This window comes from Mustela nigripes, chromosome 10, assembly GCF_022355385.1.
Source record: "Mustela nigripes isolate SB6536 chromosome 10, MUSNIG.SB6536, whole genome shotgun sequence".
Taxonomy (NCBI): domain Eukaryota; kingdom Metazoa; phylum Chordata; class Mammalia; order Carnivora; family Mustelidae; genus Mustela; species Mustela nigripes.
This window is the reverse complement of record NC_081566.1, coordinates 66121002-66142971: the sequence shown is the minus strand read 5'-3', so window position 1 is coordinate 66142971 and position 21970 is coordinate 66121002. Positions and strand designations below refer to the sequence as shown.

General features: G+C 61.6%; 3 protein-coding genes across 9 annotated transcripts; all 3 read right to left on the bottom strand.

Moving 5' to 3' along the window:
* Nucleotides 1–986: 986 nt before the first annotated feature.
* On the bottom strand, nucleotides 987–6616 carry ENTREP3 (endosomal transmembrane epsin interactor 3). 3 transcript variants are annotated; one of them, XM_059413777.1, is made up of 12 exons: nucleotides 5866–6616; nucleotides 5598–5654; nucleotides 5298–5408; nucleotides 5083–5202; nucleotides 4813–4920; nucleotides 4146–4318; nucleotides 3905–4031; nucleotides 3490–3559; nucleotides 2784–3356; nucleotides 2157–2225; nucleotides 1817–2070; nucleotides 987–1725 (listed from the first exon to the last, which is right to left on the bottom strand). In XM_059413777.1, exons 1-12 carry the CDS (start codon nucleotides 6088–6090, stop codon nucleotides 1552–1554), a joined length of 2061 nt encoding a protein of 686 aa, XP_059269760.1. In that variant the 5' UTR covers nucleotides 6091–6616; the 3' UTR covers nucleotides 987–1551. The 3 variants fall into 3 exon arrangements, with proteins under 3 accessions (XP_059269760.1, XP_059269762.1, XP_059269761.1); XM_059413779.1 differs by having other exon boundaries at nucleotides 1817–2037; XM_059413778.1 differs by having other exon boundaries at nucleotides 3905–4004.
* Nucleotides 6617–7130: 514 nt separating this feature from the next.
* Nucleotides 7131–11757, bottom strand: SCAMP3 (secretory carrier membrane protein 3). The gene is made up of 9 exons (XM_059413776.1): nucleotides 11574–11757; nucleotides 11170–11247; nucleotides 10427–10549; nucleotides 10221–10341; nucleotides 9334–9462; nucleotides 8572–8731; nucleotides 8368–8469; nucleotides 7707–7824; nucleotides 7131–7578 (listed from the first exon to the last, which is right to left on the bottom strand). The coding sequence occupies exons 1-9, from the start codon at nucleotides 11637–11639 to the stop codon at nucleotides 7432–7434; spliced, it is 1044 nt and encodes a 347-aa protein (XP_059269759.1). The 5' UTR covers nucleotides 11640–11757; the 3' UTR covers nucleotides 7131–7431.
* Nucleotides 11758–12228: 471 nt separating this feature from the next.
* On the bottom strand, nucleotides 12229–21039 carry CLK2 (CDC like kinase 2). Of its 5 annotated transcripts, none has more exons than XM_059413770.1 (13): nucleotides 20723–21039; nucleotides 19000–19169; nucleotides 18085–18313; nucleotides 17321–17408; nucleotides 16905–16971; nucleotides 16402–16518; nucleotides 15461–15627; nucleotides 14635–14729; nucleotides 13982–14111; nucleotides 13791–13873; nucleotides 13578–13657; nucleotides 13291–13381; nucleotides 12229–12762 (listed from the first exon to the last, which is right to left on the bottom strand). In XM_059413770.1, the coding sequence occupies exons 2-13, from the start codon at nucleotides 19167–19169 to the stop codon at nucleotides 12577–12579; spliced, it is 1503 nt and encodes a 500-aa protein (XP_059269753.1). In that variant the 5' UTR covers nucleotides 20723–21039; the 3' UTR covers nucleotides 12229–12576. The 5 variants fall into 5 exon arrangements, with proteins under 5 accessions (XP_059269753.1, XP_059269755.1, XP_059269757.1 ...); XM_059413772.1 differs by having other exon boundaries at nucleotides 17321–17405; XM_059413774.1 differs by having other exon boundaries at nucleotides 17321–17405; nucleotides 18085–18310.
* Between the last annotated feature and the right edge of the window lie 931 nt (nucleotides 21040–21970).

Genomic DNA, 21970 nt, shown 5'->3' with positions numbered 1-21970 from the left:
AGTCGGAAGGCTGGGAGAGGGGGGCTCAAGCCTGTCTAGGTAGCTGGTGAGGACTGGGTGCGTTGGAGGAGGGAAAGCATAAAACCAGGATGATTCCCAAGCTTTTGGAATGTGCCTCCGGGTGAATAGAGGTGCTGTTGATTGAGATGGGGACAGGCGCCCGGGGTGGGATTCAGGGTTCATCTGTGGCCGCCGTGAGTCTGAGGCGTTCATTGGACATCCCGACAGATGTGTCAAGTTGGAGGTCAGAGGAGATTCAGGGAGAAGAGTTCCACGTGGGCAGGCAGATGGTATTTCATTTTTTTTTTTTAATTTTAAGATTTTATTTGACAGAGAGAGACACACACACACAGAGCACAAGCAGGTGGAGTGGGAGAGGTAGAAGCAGACTCCCCGCGGAGCAGGGAGCCCTATGTGGGGCTCGATCCCAGAACCCTGGGATCATGACCGGGCAGAAGGCAGACGCTTAACAACTGAGCTACCCAGGCGCCCCAGGGCAGATAGTATTTAAACCATGGGTTTGAGTAGTGCTATTTGCAGATGGAAACTAGAAGAGGACCAAGGGGGAAATCCCGGGGTTTTCCAGCACTGAACGATCCAGCTGAGTTGTGGGAGCTGGCAAAAGAAACCAAAAGGGTCGAGAGGAAACGTAGGGCTATGATGTCTTCAAAGACAGGAAAGGGCAAAATTGAAGAGAAAAGATGCTTAAATGTTTCTCAGAAGTCAAGTGACATGCAGGCAGAGAAGTGGCCATTGGTTACTGAAGGCTTTTTCAAGGGTAATGCCTGGGGAGAGATGGGGATGGAGCCTGATGGGAGTGTTCTGAGAAGAGCAGGAAAGGCAGAGTGAAAACATTTTGCTCCGAAAAGGAGCAGAGATCTAGATAGCTGGAAATAAATGTCTTGAGAGAGTTTTCTTAACCACGAGAGATGCCAGAACAAATTTCCCATGGTGGAAAAGGCTGGTGCAGAAGAGAAGGCGAAAACTGAAATTTTTTGAAGGCCTATTTAGTGTATTAAGAGCTTTACAAACATTCATCTTCACGATGTTTTACGGATCAGGCAGTTGAGGTTAAATAATTTGCCCAAGGCCATGCAGGTAGACGTGGCAGAGCTGAGAGCCACCCAGGTTTCTTGGACTCTTCACGCCTCACCACCCCAGTGCATAGGCACACAGCTCCCTATGCAGAAGCACTGGGGCATACCTTTGCCCCAGCCAGAGTGCCCCTGTCCAGTCGGAGGGCTCTCTTACACTGGGGGTGGGACTTTTTTTTTCCCTCTTCGGATGCTGTAAGCAGGAGCCTCTCCCCCAGACAGCCTCAATACCCAGATACCCATGCAGCATAGGAGAGAAGCTCTCCCAGTCCTGAGGGCCAGAGACAAGCAGCAGGAGCTCCCAGAGGTAGGCGGCAAAAGGATACTTCTGGGCATGTTCAGCGGGTTTCTTTTGTGTCAGCCAGCGCGTGGGGTGCTGGGGGTTGTTGGTCCCACCAGCTGGTGCCTGTGCCCCCAGCATTCACCTGGATCTGTTCAGAGGGTCAGGAAGCCCAGGTCAGAGCCCAGTCTCCCGGCTGCCCCCATTGAGGCTGAGGCTGTGGGGGCGAGGACCACGCTCCAGTCGGCGGCCAGACAGGAGGCGCCGCAGTGAAGAACCAGAGCTCAGGTCGCCACAGCTCCGAAGGTGGAGGCTCTCTCGGCCTGGCCGACCCCAGGGGCTCCGGGGCACCTAGAGGGGGACACAAAACCGGGCATGAGTGTGGCTTAGCCTAAAGCTCCCGGCTTTCCTGGGTATCTTCCCAGACTCCCCTAACTCCTACCTGCTTAAACCCATGGGCCCCATTCCCACTGGGGTCTGGGGCCTTCTTGGACATCTGGAAGAAACGAGAGACCAAGCCTCGGCCTGGCCAGCTGCTCTTAAGATCCCCGAGGGAGTGGGCAGGTGCAGGGCCGGAGGGCAGGGGGACCTTTTGAAAGGTGGGCACGGGGCGCCGTTTCTCAGCTGAGCGGGCGCGTAGCAGCTTGGGTGAAGGGCAGCGGGCTAGACGGAAGAGGCAGGCTTCAGAGCAGAGCCCTGGAGAGAGAGAAGGAAGGGAGGTGCACGGAGGGCCAGGCAGCACTCCCCTAACCCACCCTCTGGGTGCCAAGCACACGCCTGACCTGTATCTGCAGAGGAAAGGGAGGCGGCCTCTTCCTCGAGCACTTTGGTATAAAGGTCCCTGAAGTCAGCTGTGGGGGGAGGCAGGGAGTGGAAATGCCGGGTCGACAGGTCCTCCCAGGAGAGACTCAACCCCCCAGGAGCCTCCCCAGCCCCACACCCCACCCTCAACCCAAACGTCACGTCTGCCCATGTCTGCCGGAAACCCAATGGCGCAGCCCAGCAAGACGGGGACTAAGGCGGTCTCGTGGTGGCTGCATCCCCCCCACCTCGGCCCCCTAGAAGAGCACGAGGCCAGGGCTGAAATGCTGTCGGGTCCCCTCATTCCTCAGGCACTCCAGCACCTGGGCTGAGGGGCTGCTCCTGTGCCCAGGGAGCAGGTGGGTGGCCTGGGAGAGGGTGGGTAATGGGGCCCGGGTGGGAGCTGTGGAAGCTTCTTCCTCTTTCTGCCGCTCAGCTGCTGACGGTGTGGTTTTAGAAGGGGAACGCTCAGAAGTGTCTCCTGCGGGAGTGAACTCAGCCCTTCTTGGGGCTGTTCTAAGCCCTGCAGGCACCACCGGCCCTCTAACTCCCCGGCCTGCCCTCTCCTGACCATCGGGGCTGTGTGTGCAGGGGTGGGGCGTGCTCACCGGTGTCGCTGGAGGTGGTGATGCCTGGGTCACTGTGAGACCGCGGCAGCAGCAGCAGCGGGGGCGGCGGGAGAGCCAGATGGGGAGGCCGGTGCCCAGGCGGCGGTGGCGGCGTGAGGGAACCTGAGCTGTCGCTGAAGCGGCGAGCAGGGGCGCGGACGGGAGGGGCCGCGGTGGGCCGGCTGCCTCCGGGGCCGCCTCCCCGGGGGACCCGCCGCCGCAGCTCCGGGAAGCAGGGTCCCACCCAGGGCGGCCAGCCCTCCAGCCGGTGGCAGCTGCGGGCAGCCGTGGGGGCTCCCAGGGCGGGCGGGGCCTCGGGGGCTGAGCAGGAGTAGGAGCGGGCGGCCCTGGGGGGCCGCCGCGGCAGGGGGCTGTCCTCGAAGGGGCCGCGCAGGCCGCAGTCCAGGCTGAGGCAGTAGCCGGCGCGGCTGCGCTGGATGGAGCGGAAGAGCACGTAGTCCACGGAGCGCACGGAGCCCTGCAGCTCCAGCAGGCACGAGTCCTCCGACGGGCTTGAGCCCCCGGGCAGGTCCCCGATGGCCGACAGCACCAGAGACCCACTGTCCATGGACACTGGGGGCGGCAGGGGGGCGTGTGGGGGCGGCTGTCTGTCCACAGCCCTCCGGAGACCTCAGAGCCCAGCACCCCCCACCGAGCTCTGCCCTCCCAGGCAGCCCAGCCCTTGCCCCCCGCTTTTTTTGCTCACCATCCACGATGGAGGCCACGCGCTCGCAGACGCAGGAGCTGTCGTGAAGCTGGGGATCAAAGAGAGTGGCCTGCAGGAAACCCGATGGTCAGGTGGCTGGCCCTATAGCCGGTGCCGCCATCCCCCCCAACCCCCCCACGCGGTGTGCAGGACAGGGCTCTGAAGACCTAGCGTTCAGGCCAGCTTTGCCACCCTGCACAGGTCAGTTATGGGGGCCCGAGTTTCCACATCTGGAAGAAATGAATAATAGTTCCTGCGCGCCCACTCCCACCCCGCCCCAGCTCTAGGGAAAACCAGATGGCGGGTGCCACAAACACCATGAGGACTACTGTCTTCTTTGTCCAGGGACAGCAGCTCCCTCAGCTTTTCAGGCTCTGTCGCCAGCTCCCCAGACCACGCCGAGCACTGTTCTCACCTGGCTGTCTCCTCGTAGCCCCATGACGGCCTCATAGGAAGGAGGACAATCCGTAGGATACAAAGGTACCGGACTGTCCATGGAGCCGTTGTAGGTGATGCTGGCAGGAAGACGGGGAGGACAAAGCCTGGAAAAGCCCTCCGACTGCACAAACCTCCCCCTGCCCCCTGCCCCCAGCAAGCCAGGCTGCAGCCCCTGCCCCCTTGCTTAGTTCCCCTGGCAGGACTCTGCCCGGCCTCACCTCTGCGCATCTGTTTCCGAGCTGCAGGTATACTCCGGGGGGTAGTAGGGCGGAGGGGGCACTGGCGGTATGAATTCTTCTAAGTCCAGCGTGGTGTGAAGGACAGGCGCTGCAGGCACCGATGTACAGCCCAGGGGCCCCAGGGGGCCTGAGACAGAGCGCTCGGGGGCCAGCTGCTGGGACACAAGCGGCTCAGTGGGCCTGGTTTCTGGGAATGCAGCTTCTAGGCTCCCAGATGCCGCCACATTGTCCTGGGCCTGCCCCCCCCCCCCCCCCCCGTGCCCATGCCACAGCCAGCTCCCCTTCTCCCTCCGCCCCAGTTATCTAGAAAGTCTTCCACTTCATGGCCCCGCCTACCCCCAGAATCGCCACCTGTTCTCTGCCCCCACTAGAACACCAACCCTCTATCCTTGGCCCTATCTGGGATCTTCTGGACTCCACCCGATCTGCAGTCCCATTGTTTAATGTCCACTCTCTGGGCTGCCTGGCATCACAGATTTCTCCCACTCCCCATCCTTCCTCGAACCCCCCCTACATGTCCCTACACCAGACATGCCTAATAAACGACCCACAGCCCCCCGCGCTCAGAAGCCAGCCCAGTCGCAGCACACACTCGCACCCGCCCCGCATCACACCTGCTTGGCTGTGACCCTGGCCCGCCTCTCACCGTGTGCACAAGGTCCAGGGAGAAGATCTGGACGCAGCACACGACGGCAGACAGGGTACAGGTGACGGCACCACAAATGGTGAGCCCACAGACACTGAACAGCAGGTTCTGAAAGCGAGAGGGGAGGCAGGGTGTGAGCGGGCCCTGGGGAGGGGTGCATCCCACAAGTTCTGGACCTGTGAGGACTCCAGAAGGGGAGGCAAAGGTGAAAACCAGAGGGATGGGGTCAGGGGGAGAAAGGAATGGTTGAATTGGGGAGGGCGCACTCACCTTGAGGGCTCCTCGGGCTTCGTCACAGGTGGAGTTAGGGGCGACTTTCAACTCCTGCCCTGACTCTGGACAGGGCCGGAGTAGGGGGACAGAGGGGCAGCACACACAGACCTTTCCTTCCTGAGCGGCAGGGCGGAGGGCGCAGTCAGGACAAACCCAGGCGTCCCGCACACCTCCCACCACCCAGTCTCCCCGCCCGCCCTCCTCAGGCTCACCATGGAGCAGTCTTGGAAGTCTCGGGCTAGCTGGGCATTCTTGCAGGAGAGCACAGAGCCGGCCATGCTGAGCATGACACAGAGCACCGAAAGCAGGGAGAAGAAGGAGATCTGGGGGAAGCAGGGGCACATTCAGGGCTGGGGCCTGGGAAGGGGGTACCTCTGCCGCGGATGGGACCACCCCTCACACACAGTTATGCCCGGCTGGCATGAACCGCACCGCCCGTTCCCTCCCTTCTTGGGGGCATGTGCTGGAGCTGGGCACCTGCCTCCCCGGGGGCACCAGACCCTAACACCTACCACTAAAGTGAACGGCCGCTTCCAAGACACAACGCCAACCACCCCGGAGAACGCCAGCTGGGGACAGAGTGGGCACAGGCTCAGCCTGGCAAGGGGGAGGCACATGAGTGAGCCCCTCACCACAGGGTGTGCCCAGCCCTGTAAGAAGACAGCCACCCCGAAGAGGGAGGAGAGGCCGGCATTTGCATCAGCCGCTAGTGTGTATCGCAGGGGCCCCAGGAACCTGCCCCCTCCCCCACCCCCCGCCAGGACTGTGCACCCAACTCACCGAGAACCCAGCCCAAGATGGGCAGGACCTCTTGATGCTCTCGGTGGTGGTGACAGAGGAGGCCACCATGCTGAAGGTGACCACCAGGACGCCCAGGAGCACCTGGGCTAGCCCCAGCATGAGCAGGGCCTGCAGCCAGGGTCGGTGGAGGCGAAGGTGGGTAAGGCCCCGGGTGCTGGGTCGGCTGGTCAGCGAGCGGCTGGAGTCACTGGGCGACGGCATCATGCCTGCTGCCCGGTTGCCGGCGCCTCGCTCGGCCTCCCCCGGCGCTTGGGAGCATCTCAGAGGCGCCCAAGGCCCCGTCCTCCCTCCTCTCCACTCTCTTTGCTCTAGAGCCCACCAACCGGATGGGTCCCCTGGGGCATGGCCCAGGGCCTCCAGCTGGGCGGGGGCCCAAGGGAGGGGCGTCGCGGGGGGGTCGCGGGGGGCTCCCTCCCCACCGCGGGCACCGGACGGGCACCGTGCCCGGGACGGCGATGAGGACGCGGGGGCGCCGGCTCATCGCATCTCCCTGGAGAACGGGGGCGCCGAGAAGGGCAGGTCCAGGCGTGAGGAGAAGCCGCGGTCGGGAACCCGGGGGAAGGGCGGGGAGGGTAAAGGCGAGGAGGGTGGGAAGAAGAGGGGAGGGGTCCTGGGGTCTGAGACAGTCCGGCGGGGAGAAGCCGGGGCGCAGCCGGCTGCGGGGCCGCCCGCCCCGCTCCGCCCCAACACGCTGCGCTCCCCAGCCTGGGCGGCAGCAGGTCCGGCCCGGCGGCGGGGGCGGGGCGGGGGCGGGACTGCGCGGTGCACCCCGGGAGCCGGCGTCGGCCCGCAGGCCGGGTGCAGGGGGGCGGGCGGCGGGGCCGGAGTGGGGCGGGGCTGCGAACGGCTGCCCGGGAGCTGGCGTCCGCCCGCGAGCCCGGTGCCAGGGGGCGGGCGGGGAGGGGGCAGGAGTGGGGCGGGGGGAGCCGGCGTGCGCCCTCGGGCCGGGTGCAGGGGGGCGGGCGCGGGGCAGGAGTAGGGCGGGGCTACACGGGCCGGGTTAAGGCGGGTGGGGGGGTCTCCGCGGGCCTTCCGGGGTCCGGGGTGCGACCCCAGCCCCGCCCAGCCTCTGGGGCCCCGGGCCCGCGCCCCGCCCTTCAGCAGCCCCTGTGGGCCCCGCAGCCCTGCTCGCCGCGGCCCGCCCCCTCCGGGGTCACGTTCTGCTTCCTCCCCCGTCTCCGCCACGCTCCCTTCTCTCTTCCAGCGCCCTCGCTCCCAATAAAGACCCCGGAAACGGGGACTGGTTCCAGTTCCTCTTCTCTTTATTTAAATAACCGAAGCACAGCCTTGGCACAGCGGAGGGGAGCCGGGTGGGGTGTGTAAGGGCTGGCAGTAGTGTGGCCTAATCGGGGGGTGGCGGGGGAAGCGAGACGGGGTTAGTGGCTCCCCGCACCCCGAAGTCAGGGTCAGCCAGCTGCGGGCTTGGGGGCACCAGAGAGGAGACCCCAAGTCGTGACGTCTCACCGAGTCCCGGAGACGTCCAGGACGGGGTGGGGGTGGGGGGCGGGGGGAGCGCCCTCCAGCGGCAGGGCCGGGGGTCGGGGGTCACGGGGCTCTGAAGGCATTCTCGGCAGCCCCAGCGGCTGCGTTGGCGGCGGCGGTGCGCACGGCGGGGTTGGAGAAGACCCCGGCCGCGAACTCCTGCTGAGCCTTCTGGAAGCTGGCCCCGGTGCGGCGGTACAAGGAGTGGATCTGCAGGAGACGGCAGGGATGACCCCACCCTCCCAGAGCTGGCTCCCGGCCGGGCGCCGCGCCCTCCTGGGCCTCCAGAGTGCCCCTCCCAGGCCCCCGGGGCCCATGACCTTGGCGCAGCCCCTCACCCGCTTGAGCATCACGATCCCCAGCACCGCGACGCCGGTGAAAAACAGGGCCACCAGCAGCATGAGCGCGGCCGCCGCCTTGTTGGCGTTCAGCACCACCAGCGCCGAGATCCAGCCACTGCCAGAGGGGACAGCGCCGGCTGTCAAGAGGGGCGCCCCCCCACCCCACGTCGGTCCTCCCAGCCTCTCCGGGGTCAGCAAGCGGGCCCCATCCTACCCAACCCACCAGGGTTCCCCCCACCCCCTGACTGTCAGTCTGGCACTTTCCAAGCACAACAATCCCACACCTGATCCACTCTCTTCAAAGTTTAATTCCTGTTTCCCCGCAGTTTTCCTACCTCTCCAGGCCCCTCCAAGACATCCTCAGTCCAAACAGACCTCTCTGTGGAGGAGGCCCCACCTCCTCTTCAGAAGCGCTCTTGGGCGCTTCCTCCAGGAAGCCCCCTCTGATTGACCACGGGTACTTTTCCTCCCCCACACCTAGGCTATCGAGAATTCTGACTGGGTAGGTCCTGTCTCTTGCGTTCAACAAGCACCTTCTGGGGATCAAAACCACATTTCCTTCTTCTGAGCAACTCCTACCCCAGGACCTTGTGCTGACTCGGTCTAGAGGAACGAGGGGAGGGATGGGGGGGGGGGGCTGGAGGGCAGCCTCACAGACCTGAACCCCCAACCTGGGATGCCAATGGCCTGGAGAACAAAGAGCACATCCTGGACGAAGAAAATGAAGAAGAAAACGAAGAAATTGAATGAACTGTCACTCCTGCGGGCAGGAAAAGCCGGGAGAGTGGGAGAAGAGTCAGGGCCGGAGCAGGAGCCGCGGGGCCCATCCCAGGTTCTCCGCCAGCCCCGCCCCTCAGCTTACCGGAAGGCCTTATACATGGGGCGGTACCAGCACATGAAGGAGCAGGGAGTGAAAAGGAGGACCCAGAGGATGGAGAGTCCAAAGCCCGAGCCATTGCTGGTCTCCACACAGAAGCTGGCCAGGCAGGCAAGAAAATTCAGGAGAAGAGCCAACGTGCTGCCTGAGGGATGGACGTACAGGACAATGAGCGTGGCCAGCAATCACAAAACCCTCACCAAACGCTGCAGAGTACGGAAGAGAAGCTTCTGCCTCCACAGAATCCTCCACTCAGCCGCGGAGACAGAGCCCTATCGCACACGATCACCTCTGCAAAGACATTTAGAAAGGGGGAAAGGACAAGACCGTATGTTTTCTAGAAGGTGGAAGAACACGTTCTAAATAGTATGAAAGGAGTCACCCAGGAAAATTCCTGGAGAGACTAGCCTTCAACTCAAGAGAGCAGAGATGAGGGGCGCCTGGGTGGCTTGGTGGGTTGGAGCACCCCCCTCTGCCTTCCGCTCGGGTCATGATCTCAGGGTCCTGGGATCGAGCCCCGCATCGGGCTCTCTGCTCAGCGGGGAGCCTGCTTCCTCCTCTCTTCTCTGACTGCCTCTCTGCCTACTTGTGATCTCTGTCTGTCAAATAAATAAGTAAAATCTTAAAAAAAAAAAAAAAAGAAAGAGCAGAGATGAAATGCTGAGTTCTAGGCCAGTCGGCTTGAGGGCAGGAAAGATAAGGTCCCTTCCTTTACTGTTCCTCTAAAACAAGCTTCTCACTACTCACACATCCAGAGGTAGTACATGGTAGACACGGTCTTCTGAAATTCTTGGGGGATCTCCATGGAGATGTCCTGGAAAAAGCAGGGCTGGACCGGGCAAAAAGAAGGCAGAGGGGGCCAATTGTTCTGTCGAGCTATAAGGCGGAGAGAGAGCAGGAGGACCTGAGGCGTGAGGCAGAGGCCCACCGAGGAGCCGCCCTCCCTTTCACCCCAGGTTCTCTCTCCATTCTCCAACGTGGTCCGAGGAGCCGTGGGACGGAAGCAAAGCCGGTGCTGCCGGTGTTCACTGCTACTTACAACTGCTAAGCACTATGCCCAGCCCTCTGCAGGGATGACCTTATTTAACTGCCACAAAGTCCTGTCAAACAGGTACAAACGTTACCTTTGTTTTATAAGTAAGGAAACCAAAGCACTCAAGATCAAGGAACTTATCTAAGAGCTCATGCGCAGTAAATAATAGCGCCTAAATTCACATTCGGCAATGTGGCTCCAGAGCCCACATTCTTAGGGTTATTTTGCTCCTTCAAAAGTGTCAGGGCACCCGGGGGGCTCCGTTGGTTAAAGGACTGCCTTCGGTTCAGGTCATGATCCTGGAGTCAGGGGATCGAGTCCTGCATTGGGCTCCCTGCTCAGCGGGGAGTCTGCTTCTCCCTCTGATGCTCCCCCTTCATGTTCTCCCTCTCTCAAATAAATCTCGGGGTCCTGGGATCGAGCCCCACGTTGGGCTCTCTGCTCAGCAGGGAATCGGCTTCTCCCTCTCCCCCTCCCCCTGCTTGTGTTCCCTCTCTCCCTGTGTCTCTCTCTGTCAAATGAATAAATAAGATCTTTGAGAAAAAAAAGTGTCAAATGCCTCCCCATCCTCCTCAGTGCCCCCACCCCAGACCCCGCTTACCAGCGGCGCCCCCCAGCGCGGCGTGCTGCAGTTCCCGCTCCCTCCGGTCCAACTCCTCTGCCTTCCGGTTGAGCTCCTCCTGCTTCTTCAGCAGCTCAGCAGTGGCTGCCGCAGCCGACGCCTGCCCAGGACCCCAGCGGGAGACGTGAGTCCTGGGCGCAGACCAGCTCCCCACACCCCCACTCCCATCTCGGCCCCCTATTTACCTGGGTGCTGTAGGAGCCGTAATTTTTGGGTTCTGTAGGGCTGAGCTTTCTCGAGGATTGCAACGAGGGAGCCGAGGGTGGAGGCAATGGGGCAGGGGCAGGAGGCTCATAGGCGGGTGGGGGCTGTTGATTTTGGAAAAGACTTTAGGGACCACCTAGTCCCTTCCAATGCAGGTGTCTAGAGCCTGCTTGAGGACCTTGAGATTCTGAACCCGTTCCCCAGGCTCCTGGCCAAGAGAGCGAAACCTCTGGCGGAGAACTAGCTCTTCTCTAAGCTGCGGCAGCCCTCATCAGCCCCCACATCCTTTCCCTTGACCAGGACTCAAGGCACTCACCCACCAAACCTCCCCCTTCACTTTTTAAAGCTCTTAGAATTTTCTATTCTGTGGGACAAACAGGTCTGGTCCTCCTCATTTCTTCCCTCCAAATGCACCCCTAAGCATAACTGGTTTTTCCCTCAACTCCTACCAGCCCCATTCTGTATTTTCCTCGGAGAAGCCGCCCCAGACACAAGCCTTGGTCCAGGCGTCGCCAGTCTGCAAGTCCTCCTAGGACGGAGGCTTAGAGCTCAAACGGGATCGTTCGCCCTCGTGTCCCCAGAAGGGTTAGGCAAGCCAAGGCAGACTGGCCTCTCTCCCGGGGCTAAGACCGTTTGCATGCAGAGAAGTGCCCTGTACCCGAAGGAGCGGGCTTACAGGCGCATCCTCCCCTTCCCTGCCATCCTGTGCCGCCCAGAGCCTCACCTCTCGGGTCTCAAAAGGGTTGTAGACGTCAAGGGTGGCATACTGCGGGCTGGGTCGGTGCTGGATCACAGCTGGGTCCTGTGGGCAGAGCTGGGCTCAGTTGGCACCTGGTGCCTCTGGGGGAACTCGCTGGGGCCTCTTCCGACGCCCGTGGCTGCGAACACTGCACGTCGGAGGCCACGCTGCTGTCCCAACGCCTGCCCCCAATCCCTCACCCCGCACTGCCAGCACCGGCTCCTTATAGGGGCAGGGCCCGCCCCCCAGGGTGCCTACTGGTCTGGAGTCCCCGTCACCCCCACGTGGCGGCCCTTCCCCAGAACAAACGTCAGGGCCGGGAGGACAAGCGGGCCCGTCCAGAACCGAGCAGAGTCCACCGAGCTAGCCGGAGAAGGCCCGCGCGTCACCTGAAAGGGGTTGTCAAGCTCGCCGGGCCCGGCGAAGGGGTTCCCGCCGTCTCTGCTCTGAGCCATGTTTGCAACTGCGGCCTGGGCCGCCCCTGCCCTCCACGCCCCTGCGCGGCGGCGGCGGCGGCGGCGGCTCCCTGCGCTCCTCGCGGTCCACCCGCTCGGCTGCGCACGGATTGGCCGCGAAGGCCGGAAGGGCCCCGAGGGTCCCCGCAGCGGCGGCGCGCTGCGCCTGCGCCTCGGCTCCCGGCGGCGACGGGGCGCCCACGTGACCCAGGGCCCGCCTCCCCGCCCACCGACGAACTACAACTCCCGGCAGGCCCCGCGGAGGGGTCCCGGCCCGCTCCGGCGAGCCAGCCGGCAGGAGCCCCGCGTCCGACGCCGGCCGTTCTCCTTCCGCGGGCCTCCCGCAGGGCTGGGCTCCCGCCCGGTGGGCGCCGCCGCCGGGACTCCCCCGGCTCAGCTCACCTGTTGGGAGAAGCAGCCCCTGCGCCCCCACCCCCCGAATCACCAGACTTCAGCCGCGGGCGGTGGGCTGGTGGGGCGTGGGCCACTCGGAGGAGGAGATGGACCCCCTCACCCGCAAGCTGGGAGGGCTGCCAATCTTCCCATCCCTGCAGCCCGGCGCCCCACACCTCGAACTCAAGGGGTGGGGTCCGATGAAGCACGTCATTTTTATTTCACAAAGACTGTACAAAATTCCTTATAAAACATGGGAGAGGTGCCACCTGGTTACTGCCTCCTGCCCCCATCCAACGCCGCTGTGCGGAGGCAGGGGAGGCCGGGAAGTGTGCGGGACGGAACAGCGTTCTGTACAAGGCTGGGGAGGGCGCAACAGGTACGAGTCCTTCCGTATTTACACTATTTCACATATTCACAGGTATACAGGGAGCCAGGAGGAAGGGGCAGGCTCCGGCTCTGTTCTCTTGTATAAAAAAGCACCAGTGTCCTGGACTGGACACCCACTGCTGGAGGAGATGCAGGGGGGCCCAGGGCCTGATCGTCACCGACTGATATCCCGACTGGAGTCCCACAACTTGGTGTTGGGTGGCTCAGCCCGAAGGCGGGCGAAGAAAGAATGCTGAAGAGCTTCACCCAAGGTCAACCGCTTGGCAGGTTCATACTCTAGCATGCTTTCAATCAGATCGAAGAGCTGGTGGTGTTCCTCTGCCTCTGAGGTCAGATACCGCTGGTGGTGGAGGGCAGGAAAAAGGTGAGGCACGATGCCCTACAAGGAAGTGCTGCCTTTCCCTTCAAGGCCCTCGCATCCAACCTCCGAGGACATGGTCACGAATACTGCCTTCCCACGAGCACACCGTGACCAGCATTTCTGACGTCACCGCTCCGCATACCTTCCACCTGCACCATCACTTCCTTCACACTCCCGGAGAGTTCTACCTGCGCATCCTGGTCAACTTCGTGCTGCTCTCTAGCTTCTCACCAACATGCAAGCTCTTCAAAGGGAGTTTCCTTTCCTGTCTGACCTCAAGGAGCCAGGACATGGCTTTGGTCTCCGGTTGGCTCAAGAAAGAAAGGCCTGTCTAACCTCCTTCCCTTCACAAAACCACTCCCTCTTCTCTCTCCTACTGACCAAAGGGGCCTTCTTTCAGCTTCCCCTTCCTTCCTAACAACACTGCTCACGAGGGGCCGCGCAGAGGCAAAGCCCCAGGAAGGGAATGGCCTGTGGGGGGAGGCACCACCTCACCCCGTGGCTCACCCGCAACGGTTTGCAGTTTTCTCGAACATAGCGCCCAGCTGACGTGTTCTCATCCCAGTCCAGGCGACCCCGGTAGAAATACTTCTGCTTCCTACAGAGGAAGGGAAGGTTGAGGGTCAGGAGTCTCCTTCTGTTGTGGGGTACTGCCCTAAATCCCCCATCTGAGTCGCTGGGGCGGTGGGGGGAGGGGGAGGTTTCAAAGAAAACAGAAAATGATGTGAAACAGAGCGATTTTGTGGAGATAAAGGAAGAGTTTAAAATCCCCTGCCCCGCCCCGCAAGGTTCACCTTGTCTTTCGGATCATCCGGGAAGGGATGGGCCCCAAGATCCTTTCCATCATGGCTAGATGCTCTCTGTTGTCATGGGTCTGGGAAACAAAGAACCGAGCGTGGCACTGGGAACCGGCTGCTGAGGGCCAGCTTCCAGACAGCGGGGTGGAGGGAGCAGACAAGACCAGGTCGGAGACCACCGGGGGGCTACAGAAGGTGCCCTCCACTCACCTGGAACAGTGTGAAGCCAACGTAGTACTCGAAGATGATGCAGCCTATGCTCCACACGTCACAAGGCTGCGACCAGCCCAGCTCTGGGTGGGGACATGAGGGACAAGGTGTTAGGGTGATTAGGGGGCCCTCCCCTCCCCACCCACACTCCCATACTTGGACAACCATGGTCCCCCACTCGCCCCGCTCACCGAGGATGACCTCCGGTGCCCGGTAATGGCGAGTGGAGACGATGGTGCTGTGATGCTCATGGTCAAAGGTGGCGCTGCCGAAGTCCACCACCCGCACCGCTGTGCTCTTCACGCTGCGCTCATCTCGCTTCTAGGAGCAGAGCAGGAAGGGGTTGGACCCCAGCCACCTCGGATCAAGACTCTTACCTCAATTCTCTAAAGTGCTTTCAGATCTGAAAGAAGCACCTTGACCTCCTGCTTGCTCCCGTACGCACTGAGAACCCGCTTTACAGCTTCCCCCGTGTCCCGCAGGTAATTTAAAAAAGGCAGAGCACGAAGGGATGATGGTGACACAGCACGCAAGCCCCTGTGCGTCTGACTTTTCCCGAGTGACTGGTATACAGGGTTTCTGAAAATAGGTCAAGAGAACTGAGCTTCCCTCACAGAGAAGAAAGTCTAAACCGAGAATCTTAGAAGCATCTGAACTCTACTGGAAGGTTAGCAGAGGTCCTCCTCCCAAGTTTTCCTCCAACTTAAGTCTTCGACTTCTCCCTTTCACCCTACTCTGCTACTCTGGTTTCCCCGGCGCCAGACACGGAGAGAACACGGGAGGGAAGCGGAGGGGAGGGAACGGGGCTAGGAGAAAGAAGTGGCACGCTGCCGGCCCCGCTCACCTTCTCTAGATTGTAGGTGAGCTCATAGTCTGAATTCACAAACAGAATATTTTCAGGCTTGAGGTCCGTATGGGTCAGCTTGTTGTCATGGAGGACTGCAAGGGAGAAGGCCAGGTCAAGGTTGGTCCAGGCGGCCAGGGCTGAGCGGCACCCGCGATCCCAAGTCTGACCAAGAGGCCCAGGGCTGCTCGGCGCTCCCGGCTCCACCTCCAGGTGAGATGCCTGCTCTAAGACACCCTGCGCTCCTCGGCTAAGACCCGAACGTAACCCTCAACTGACGCACACGGGTCTGCCACGCGCGCTGTTTCCGTCTTCTGACGTACGTGCCTGACATCCTGTGAATTCAACTCTGTAAAACCGCTTAGTCGTGAAAACCCCAGAGGAACCAAGTACTTGTCTGGATCCCCCACCGGGCCCCTCGGTCGCACTAGTCCCTGCTGCCACCTGCTCTGCTGGAAACGGAGAGCACCTCAGTGAGGACAAGCATAAACCTCTAGCGGGGGAAGTCTCTGTCTCTGTGCTCGTAGCCTGACTGAACACTTTCCCGAGGAAGGGAAATGAGAAAAAAAAAAAAAAGACGGAGTTCAGTGCTTTGATTTCCAAAGCTTTCTGCCCTGGCTCCTGCTCGAAAGGAGCCGGGTAAGGCTCCTCAGGGATGGTGAGGACACGGGTCACGGAGTCAAGTGAGGGAGCTGTCAACGCGACGGTAAGAGAAGTGCAGACAATCAGGTTGACAGGTAAAGGGCTCCGCCAGTGTAAAGGGACACAGAGGAGGTCCCGCAGGGGGAGGGGCTGCCCCAAGTCCGCCCCGGCCTGCCGCACTCACACTGGACGGCCTGGCACAGCTGGAAGGCCATGTGGCGCACTTGGTGGATGGGGTAGGGCAGGTAGTTGTTGTCTTTGAGGAAATCGAAGGTGCTAAGGCCCAGAAGCTCGAAAGAGATGCACATGTGGCCATGGTAGTCAAACCAGTCGAACATCTGCACACAGAGGCTGAGAAGAGAGACAGGGGAGGGGAGGTCTGTGGAGCTCCCGCGTGCCCAGCACCCCTCCGGCAAGGAGGGGCCGCAAAGCTGCTGATTCCACACGCTTGTGTGAAACATGCCAGTTCGCACCACTACCAAAACGCAGCTCCGCGGCAGGATGGCCTTGCCGGCAGACCCGAGGAGAGAGATCCTACCTGCCAAACTTCAAACCATTCCTGCATCGTTTTAAATAGTTAAAACTGGCTGAAGAGTGGGGTTCCAGGCTCCAGCGTGGACCCTGAATTGTCAAACTGTCATTCCCAAACCCTGACCCCAGCTCCCACTCCCAGATTCATTGACCACCAGCCACCAGCGGGTCCACGTTCATACTGTCCTCTTGCCTCTTTGCTTCATGCCTTATTCTACACTTAGCTTACAGAAGTCCATGGACAGAAGCAGTACATACAAAGGTCTGGGGCCTCATCAGCACAGAAAGCTCAAATGATTTTTTGGTAGAAATGTGAATTCCCAGTCCCAGGGCCATTTCCAGGGCACAGCCCCACAGAGGGCATCCTGGGCTAGGCCCAAACTGCAGAGCACTCTGACCGCCCCGGGAACAAAACAAAGGGATTGCAGCATGTCAGACTCCCTTCCAGCCCTACCGTTCTGCTAGTCTAAGATGACGAACAAAGAACGGATGGATGAGAAGGTCTAGGACCCCCTGCCGAAACGAGACCGGGGAGGTCCTCCGGTGTAGGAGCGGGGCCTCTCAGACTCCCCATCTACTCCTGTGCTTGCTTACTTCTTGTTGTCAGGGTCCTTCTCGTTGATTTTCTCCAGGACGTTGATTTCAAGTCGCGCTGCTTCCTTGTACTTTTCCACATTCTTAATGATCTTCAGGGCAACTCGAGCCCCACCCCTGTAGGATGGCACAAGAGGCATTTGCTGGGTCGTCAAAAACATCTCAGATGGAATAGGACAGTCCGAGCACTACGAAATCCTACCTCTGGCTTATCAGCAAAAAAGCCCCAGATGACCCTCACTACCTCTATTTTTTTTTCCTTTTTAAAAAAGATCTTATTTATTTGACAGAGAGAGATCACAAGTAAACAGAAAGGCAGGCAGAGGGAGAGAGAGCGGGAAGCAGGCTCTCTGCTCTGAGCAGAGAGCCCGCTCGATCCCAGGACCCTGAGATCATGACCTGAGCCAAAGGCAGCGGCTTAACCCACGGAGCCCCCCAGGCGCCCCCCCACTCCCCCTTTATGCCTCGCAGACACGGAGCAGGGAGGAAGGAGCTGTAGCTACCTGCGATGGTCGACACACTGCACAACTCGGCCAAAGGTCCCTTCTCCCAAAGTGCTTACAATTTCATCTGAAATGAAAAAGAGCAGGGTCGGGGAGAGGGAGGGAGAGAAGGTGGGGAATGAGCTGAGTAGGAAGAAGCAGGGATACAGCAACCTGGGGTGAGGAGATGAAGGAAGGGGAACAGATACAGATGGTCACAGGGGAGAACACCCCTGCGTGACTCCCACCACCTTTAACCCAGGGGCCATGAGAGCTGGGAGTGGACAGCAGAGGTCAATTCTCAACAGCAACTCAAACCACCCAGATAAACAACACCACTGAGGAAAGGCAAGAGGCCGTGACTTGGGTTGGCTCGGGACGTTAGGATGGCTATGGGACCATTACAGGCTATAGGATTGTTACGATTTGGCTTGTACATCGCTCTTGTAGCCAGTCCCCGACGTGGTAGATGAGGTGGCCCTCAGCGTCGTCCTCTACACTCTTGGCTCTCCGGCTGCTGTGCTGCTGTCGGGGGGCGGGGGGGGTCGGAGCAAGCCAGGTGTCGGAGCGGGGGCCGGAGGGAGGCGGGGTGGGTGGTGGAGGGGTCACCGGTCACAGGCGCCCAGCCAGGGGGGACAGACGATGATGGGGGACAGTGGAAGGGAACACGTCAGATGCAGTAAGGCGGATTGGGGTGAGAAGAGAGAGCGGCGCACAATCCCAGGTCCCCAAACCCAAAACGGGAACAGGGAGAGGAATGGGCAGAGCAGAGAAGTGGTGTCGTTGCCAGTGTCCCCCACAACCCCATGCTCTACACAACGCCCTTCCAGACAGGCACAGATCTCCCTTTGCCCCCACCCAAGCCCACCTACTGAGGGGGCCACAGAGCCCAGAGCTTGTGGGGAAAAAGGCTATTCACAAGCAAGGTCCCCACGAGAGAGCAGAAGCCTCTGGGACACAGGAGCCACTCTCCCACAGTCAGCCCAGCATGGCAAGGCGGGCACTGGGGTTCACAAATGCTCTGTGCCCATCCAGGGCCAGAGCAGGTCCAGGGCCCTCCAAGAGCTGGAGGGCTTCCAAGAGAGGCGACAGACTCGGCACCCACGCCAGCGTTCATGCCCCCACACTCGGCCAAGAACTTACCAGGGTCCTAGAGGGCTGAAGAGGAGTGGGGAGAGGAGGGGCCCAGGCCAGCACTCACCGAAGACGAGCGGCTGAAAGTCCGGCTGCGCCGCCTCCGCCGCCGGTGTTTCCTGCGGCTGCTGCGCTGGCTGCGGTAGCTGCTGTCCTCTCGGTGGTACTCGTACGAATGCCGGTAGTCGGGCTCACAGTAGGCCTCTCCCCGGTCCCGGCTGCAACCGTTGCGCCGATAGCTGCCGTAGTAGCGCCGGTCGTAGAGCCTCCGGTCCGAGGAGTGATCGTCGTAACTGCTGGGGGACAACACACAGCCACTAGCTGCGCCGGCTCTGGCCACAGTCCTCACATGGGACGGGACAAGTGGCGATACCAGAAAACCTGCTCTCAGCCACTCTGAGGACCAAGGACCAGAGACGGAAGAGGAGGACCCCGCAGCGCCATGTCACCCAGACCTCTGGACAGACTCTGACAGAACCATCGCCTCTGGGGGCCTGCCCTCCGTTCCCCTACAACGAATGGAGCAAAGAGCCATTTCTGTCCTAACATCCGGTTCTGCTCCAAACTGCCCCTCCCCTGCCCCTCCTACAGAACACGCTGCTGTTACTGAAACCACACAGACCTGACTTTGTCTTTTCTGTTAGGTCAGTAGCTCCCTCTAGACCCTCGCCTTCTGTGTGTGCCTCCTTTCCCTCGGCCCGAGACACTTCTCCCGTGTCCTTCAGACGAGCTTAGATGGCATGTTCTCGAGGAAACTTCCCTGAATTACTCATCCTGCCCTGCTCCCATCAAACCTGCTGGACGCTTCCTCAGCCCCTACGATCTGCTTCCTCTACACAGACACACACAGAGCACAACTGGCCGCCTCCGGTAACAGTCTCGAATATCACCTTATCCAACTGCTCAGTGTGTAACCGTGAAATCTTCGTTTAATAAACGAGTGAGTGACCCTGAGCCCGAGGTTCCCCTCCTGAAACCTCACCTCCGGGAACGGACATGGTAGCTGTCTTCCCGCCGGCGCCGCCGTGTCCGGTCACTGCTACTGGACCAGGAGCGGCTTCTTCGTCTCTTATGTTTTCGGCTCCGATAGTGCTCATGGTAACTGCCCCGGCTGCCTCGCTCTGAGGAATGGTACCTTCGGGGATGAGGCATCTGGAAGGGAAGGAAAAACAGAAATAGTGGGGAAAAGCTCTGCATTTTCAGGATTCTGCTCCGAGGCCTGGCTGTTCCAGAGACGCTGAGCTGCCTTGAGCCCTTTTACTCCTTTTACAACCTACAGCTTCCTCAGCCTTCCTGTGCTCGTAACTTCTCCTGAGCGGAGTGTGGTATGGATCGTCTGCGAATGCTGGTGGGAGACTCCAGGAGTGCCCACCCCCACCCCAGCCAGCCCCTTCATCTCATTGTTCCCACTGACTCTCCTCAAACGAGGCTCCAGGAAGAACTTCAGGTCTGGGCCCCAGCTCATTAGAGGGGAGGCTGTGCAACTGGTGGAGACGGCCAGCTTGACCTTGGCTGGCAGCTACACTACATCTGTGCCACTCCACGCTTCCTCACAGCTCGACAGAGTAGCATCTTAGGATACATCGTCGTGAAAAATGTTCTACAGTTATTAGGACCGGATCTCTGTCTTCCCAAGCAGGCCACGCGGCACTCTGTGGGCAGGAACGCAGTTTACCAGGCTTCTGCAGAGAGCGATATCCACCAAATACAAGGAAGTTCCTCCGAAAGTGCCAAGGGCTTTCTGTCTGACCTCTTGAACTGCCCTCATCACCTCTCCCATCACTGGCCAGCTCCCCCTTAGAAGTTTGTAATAGCGGAGGCCCCAGGCTGCAGTCGGCTCCCCAGGCTCCCCATCTGGCTCCCCCCCCTCGTGTTTAGGAATTACTGAATAACCGTGTTTAATTAGCATCAGGCCTCCTTCCAGCTCGTTACTGGAACCGAAGGACCACCGTGCACAAGCGCTTTTGCCCTTAAAGGAAAGAACCACGGACAAATCACCCTCACCACCCGGAAGAGGAGGACAGGAGAACAAAATTCCATTACACACACCCAGGGACGCAAGTCTTGGGGGGCCATTAGGTGTGCAAAGGCTTAATGACTCCAACATCTGGCTTTCATTCCGGGCGCTACTGCCCGACCTAGCACCGAGGAGGGGGACACCGGATCCGGCGCGGGGCTAACTAGGCCTGCAGCGAAGGTGCGGGCGCAGGGCTGCGGGTACTCCCACCTGGCGGGGCGCAGCCTCGTAACCGTCCCGCCGCGCAACACCCCGCGCCGAAGTTCCTCACAGCCGCCCCCCACCCCGAGGCGGCTGCACTTGACCTTTCCCAACTCCACGCCTCCCCACCCTCCTTGCCCACTCGGAAAACCCGGGACGACTCCCCGAGTCCAACTCTGCCTGCGCCCCCAGCCCGGGTCCAACTTTGGGGCTGCGCCCCCTTCCGTCCTGGAGCCCCTCCCATCCCGTCGGTCGCCCCCTCCGACTCCCGCCCCTCCCGCGCTCCCTCAGGGCCTCCCGGGTCCACTCGGGGCAGGCCGGTCTCGCTCCTCACCTCCCCTCTGCTCACCCCCGCCGCCCCGCAGGGCCCTCCCCGCCTCCTCTCCCCGCGCCCCGCGGCCGGGCCCCCGACCCCACTCTGCCCCCGCCCGCTCCGCGGTCGCCATCTTCCCGCGCGGCCCCGCGGCCCGCAAGCCCGCGCGCTCACCGTTCTGGCGGCGAGGCCCGTGCGCTTGTCCCACAGGAAGTCCGTGATGGCGGCGGCACTGCGGCCGGAGTCCCGGCACCCCCGCGGCGACGAAGTGCGGCTCCACCCCCCCGACCCGAGACCCGGGGACCTCCCGCCTCGTTCCCGGGCTCCGCTCCAGTCCCGCCCGCCCCGGCTCCGTCCCCGCCCCCAGGGTCCTCTCGGCGCCGCTCGCACCGCCCCCGCCCGGGGCCCGATCCCAGCTCGGTCTCCCGCTCTGGCCTCTCCGATCCGCCGCCGCCACCGCGAGCGCGCACGCACGCACGCACGACACACGCACGCACGCACGCACGCACCACCTCCCAGCGACCCCGGGGCCCCGCCCCCAGGGCGGCGCGCACGCCGCCGCGTCCTCGCGTAGCTGGCGGGCGCGGCCGTGGGAGCGCCGGGGCGGGGCTCGGGGCGGGGCTCGGGGCGGGGCTCGGGGCGGGGCTCGGGGCGGGGCTCGGGTGATCCTGCGGGCGGGCGGCCCTGGGGCCTGGCTTCCCTCTCCGTACTGGGTGCGTGCCCTGGTCGGGACCCTGTGCGGCTGACTCCGCGCGCCGTGCGGGCTGGAGAGGAACCCGGACGTTGTGGTGTAGGGGGCGCCGGCGCTCCGCACACTTTTTGAAGCTTGGTGTGAGGTCTGACTCTCCCGCCGAGTCTGCAGATACCCAGTCCTTAGAGCCGTCGGGCCACCTAACCGCAGCACAGGGGCTCCCCGCTTTTGCCCTGGACAAGGGGGATGCCCGTGAGAGTCGGGGTGCAGCCGTGGAGGAGAGGCTGAGAGACGGAGGGACGGAGAAGTAGGTGCTGGGAGGGCAAGTCCCGCGTCCGCTCTTAGCCCCCAACTCACAGGTCGCACACGAGGGTACGCGAGTGGTTAACCAGCTGAACTGAAAAAGGAAAAAAAGGAAAGAGAAGGAGACCTTGACACAAACTGGACGCAGAAACAGTCCCAAACGGAAAAGAAAGACTAGCTCGCGGGGCGCCTTGGGGGCCCCGTCGTTGGGTGTGGCCTTCGGGTCAGGTCGTGACCCCAGGGTCCTGCGATCCAGCCCCGCATTGGGCACCCTGCTCGGCCGGAGGCCTGCTTCCCCCTCTCCCACTCCCCCTGCTTGTGCTCCCTCTCTCGCTGTGTCTCTGTCAAATGAATGAATACAATCTGACAAAAGAAACGGGCATAGCTCCGAGTATGACTCCGTGGAAGTCGGGACTTACCGGAGGGGA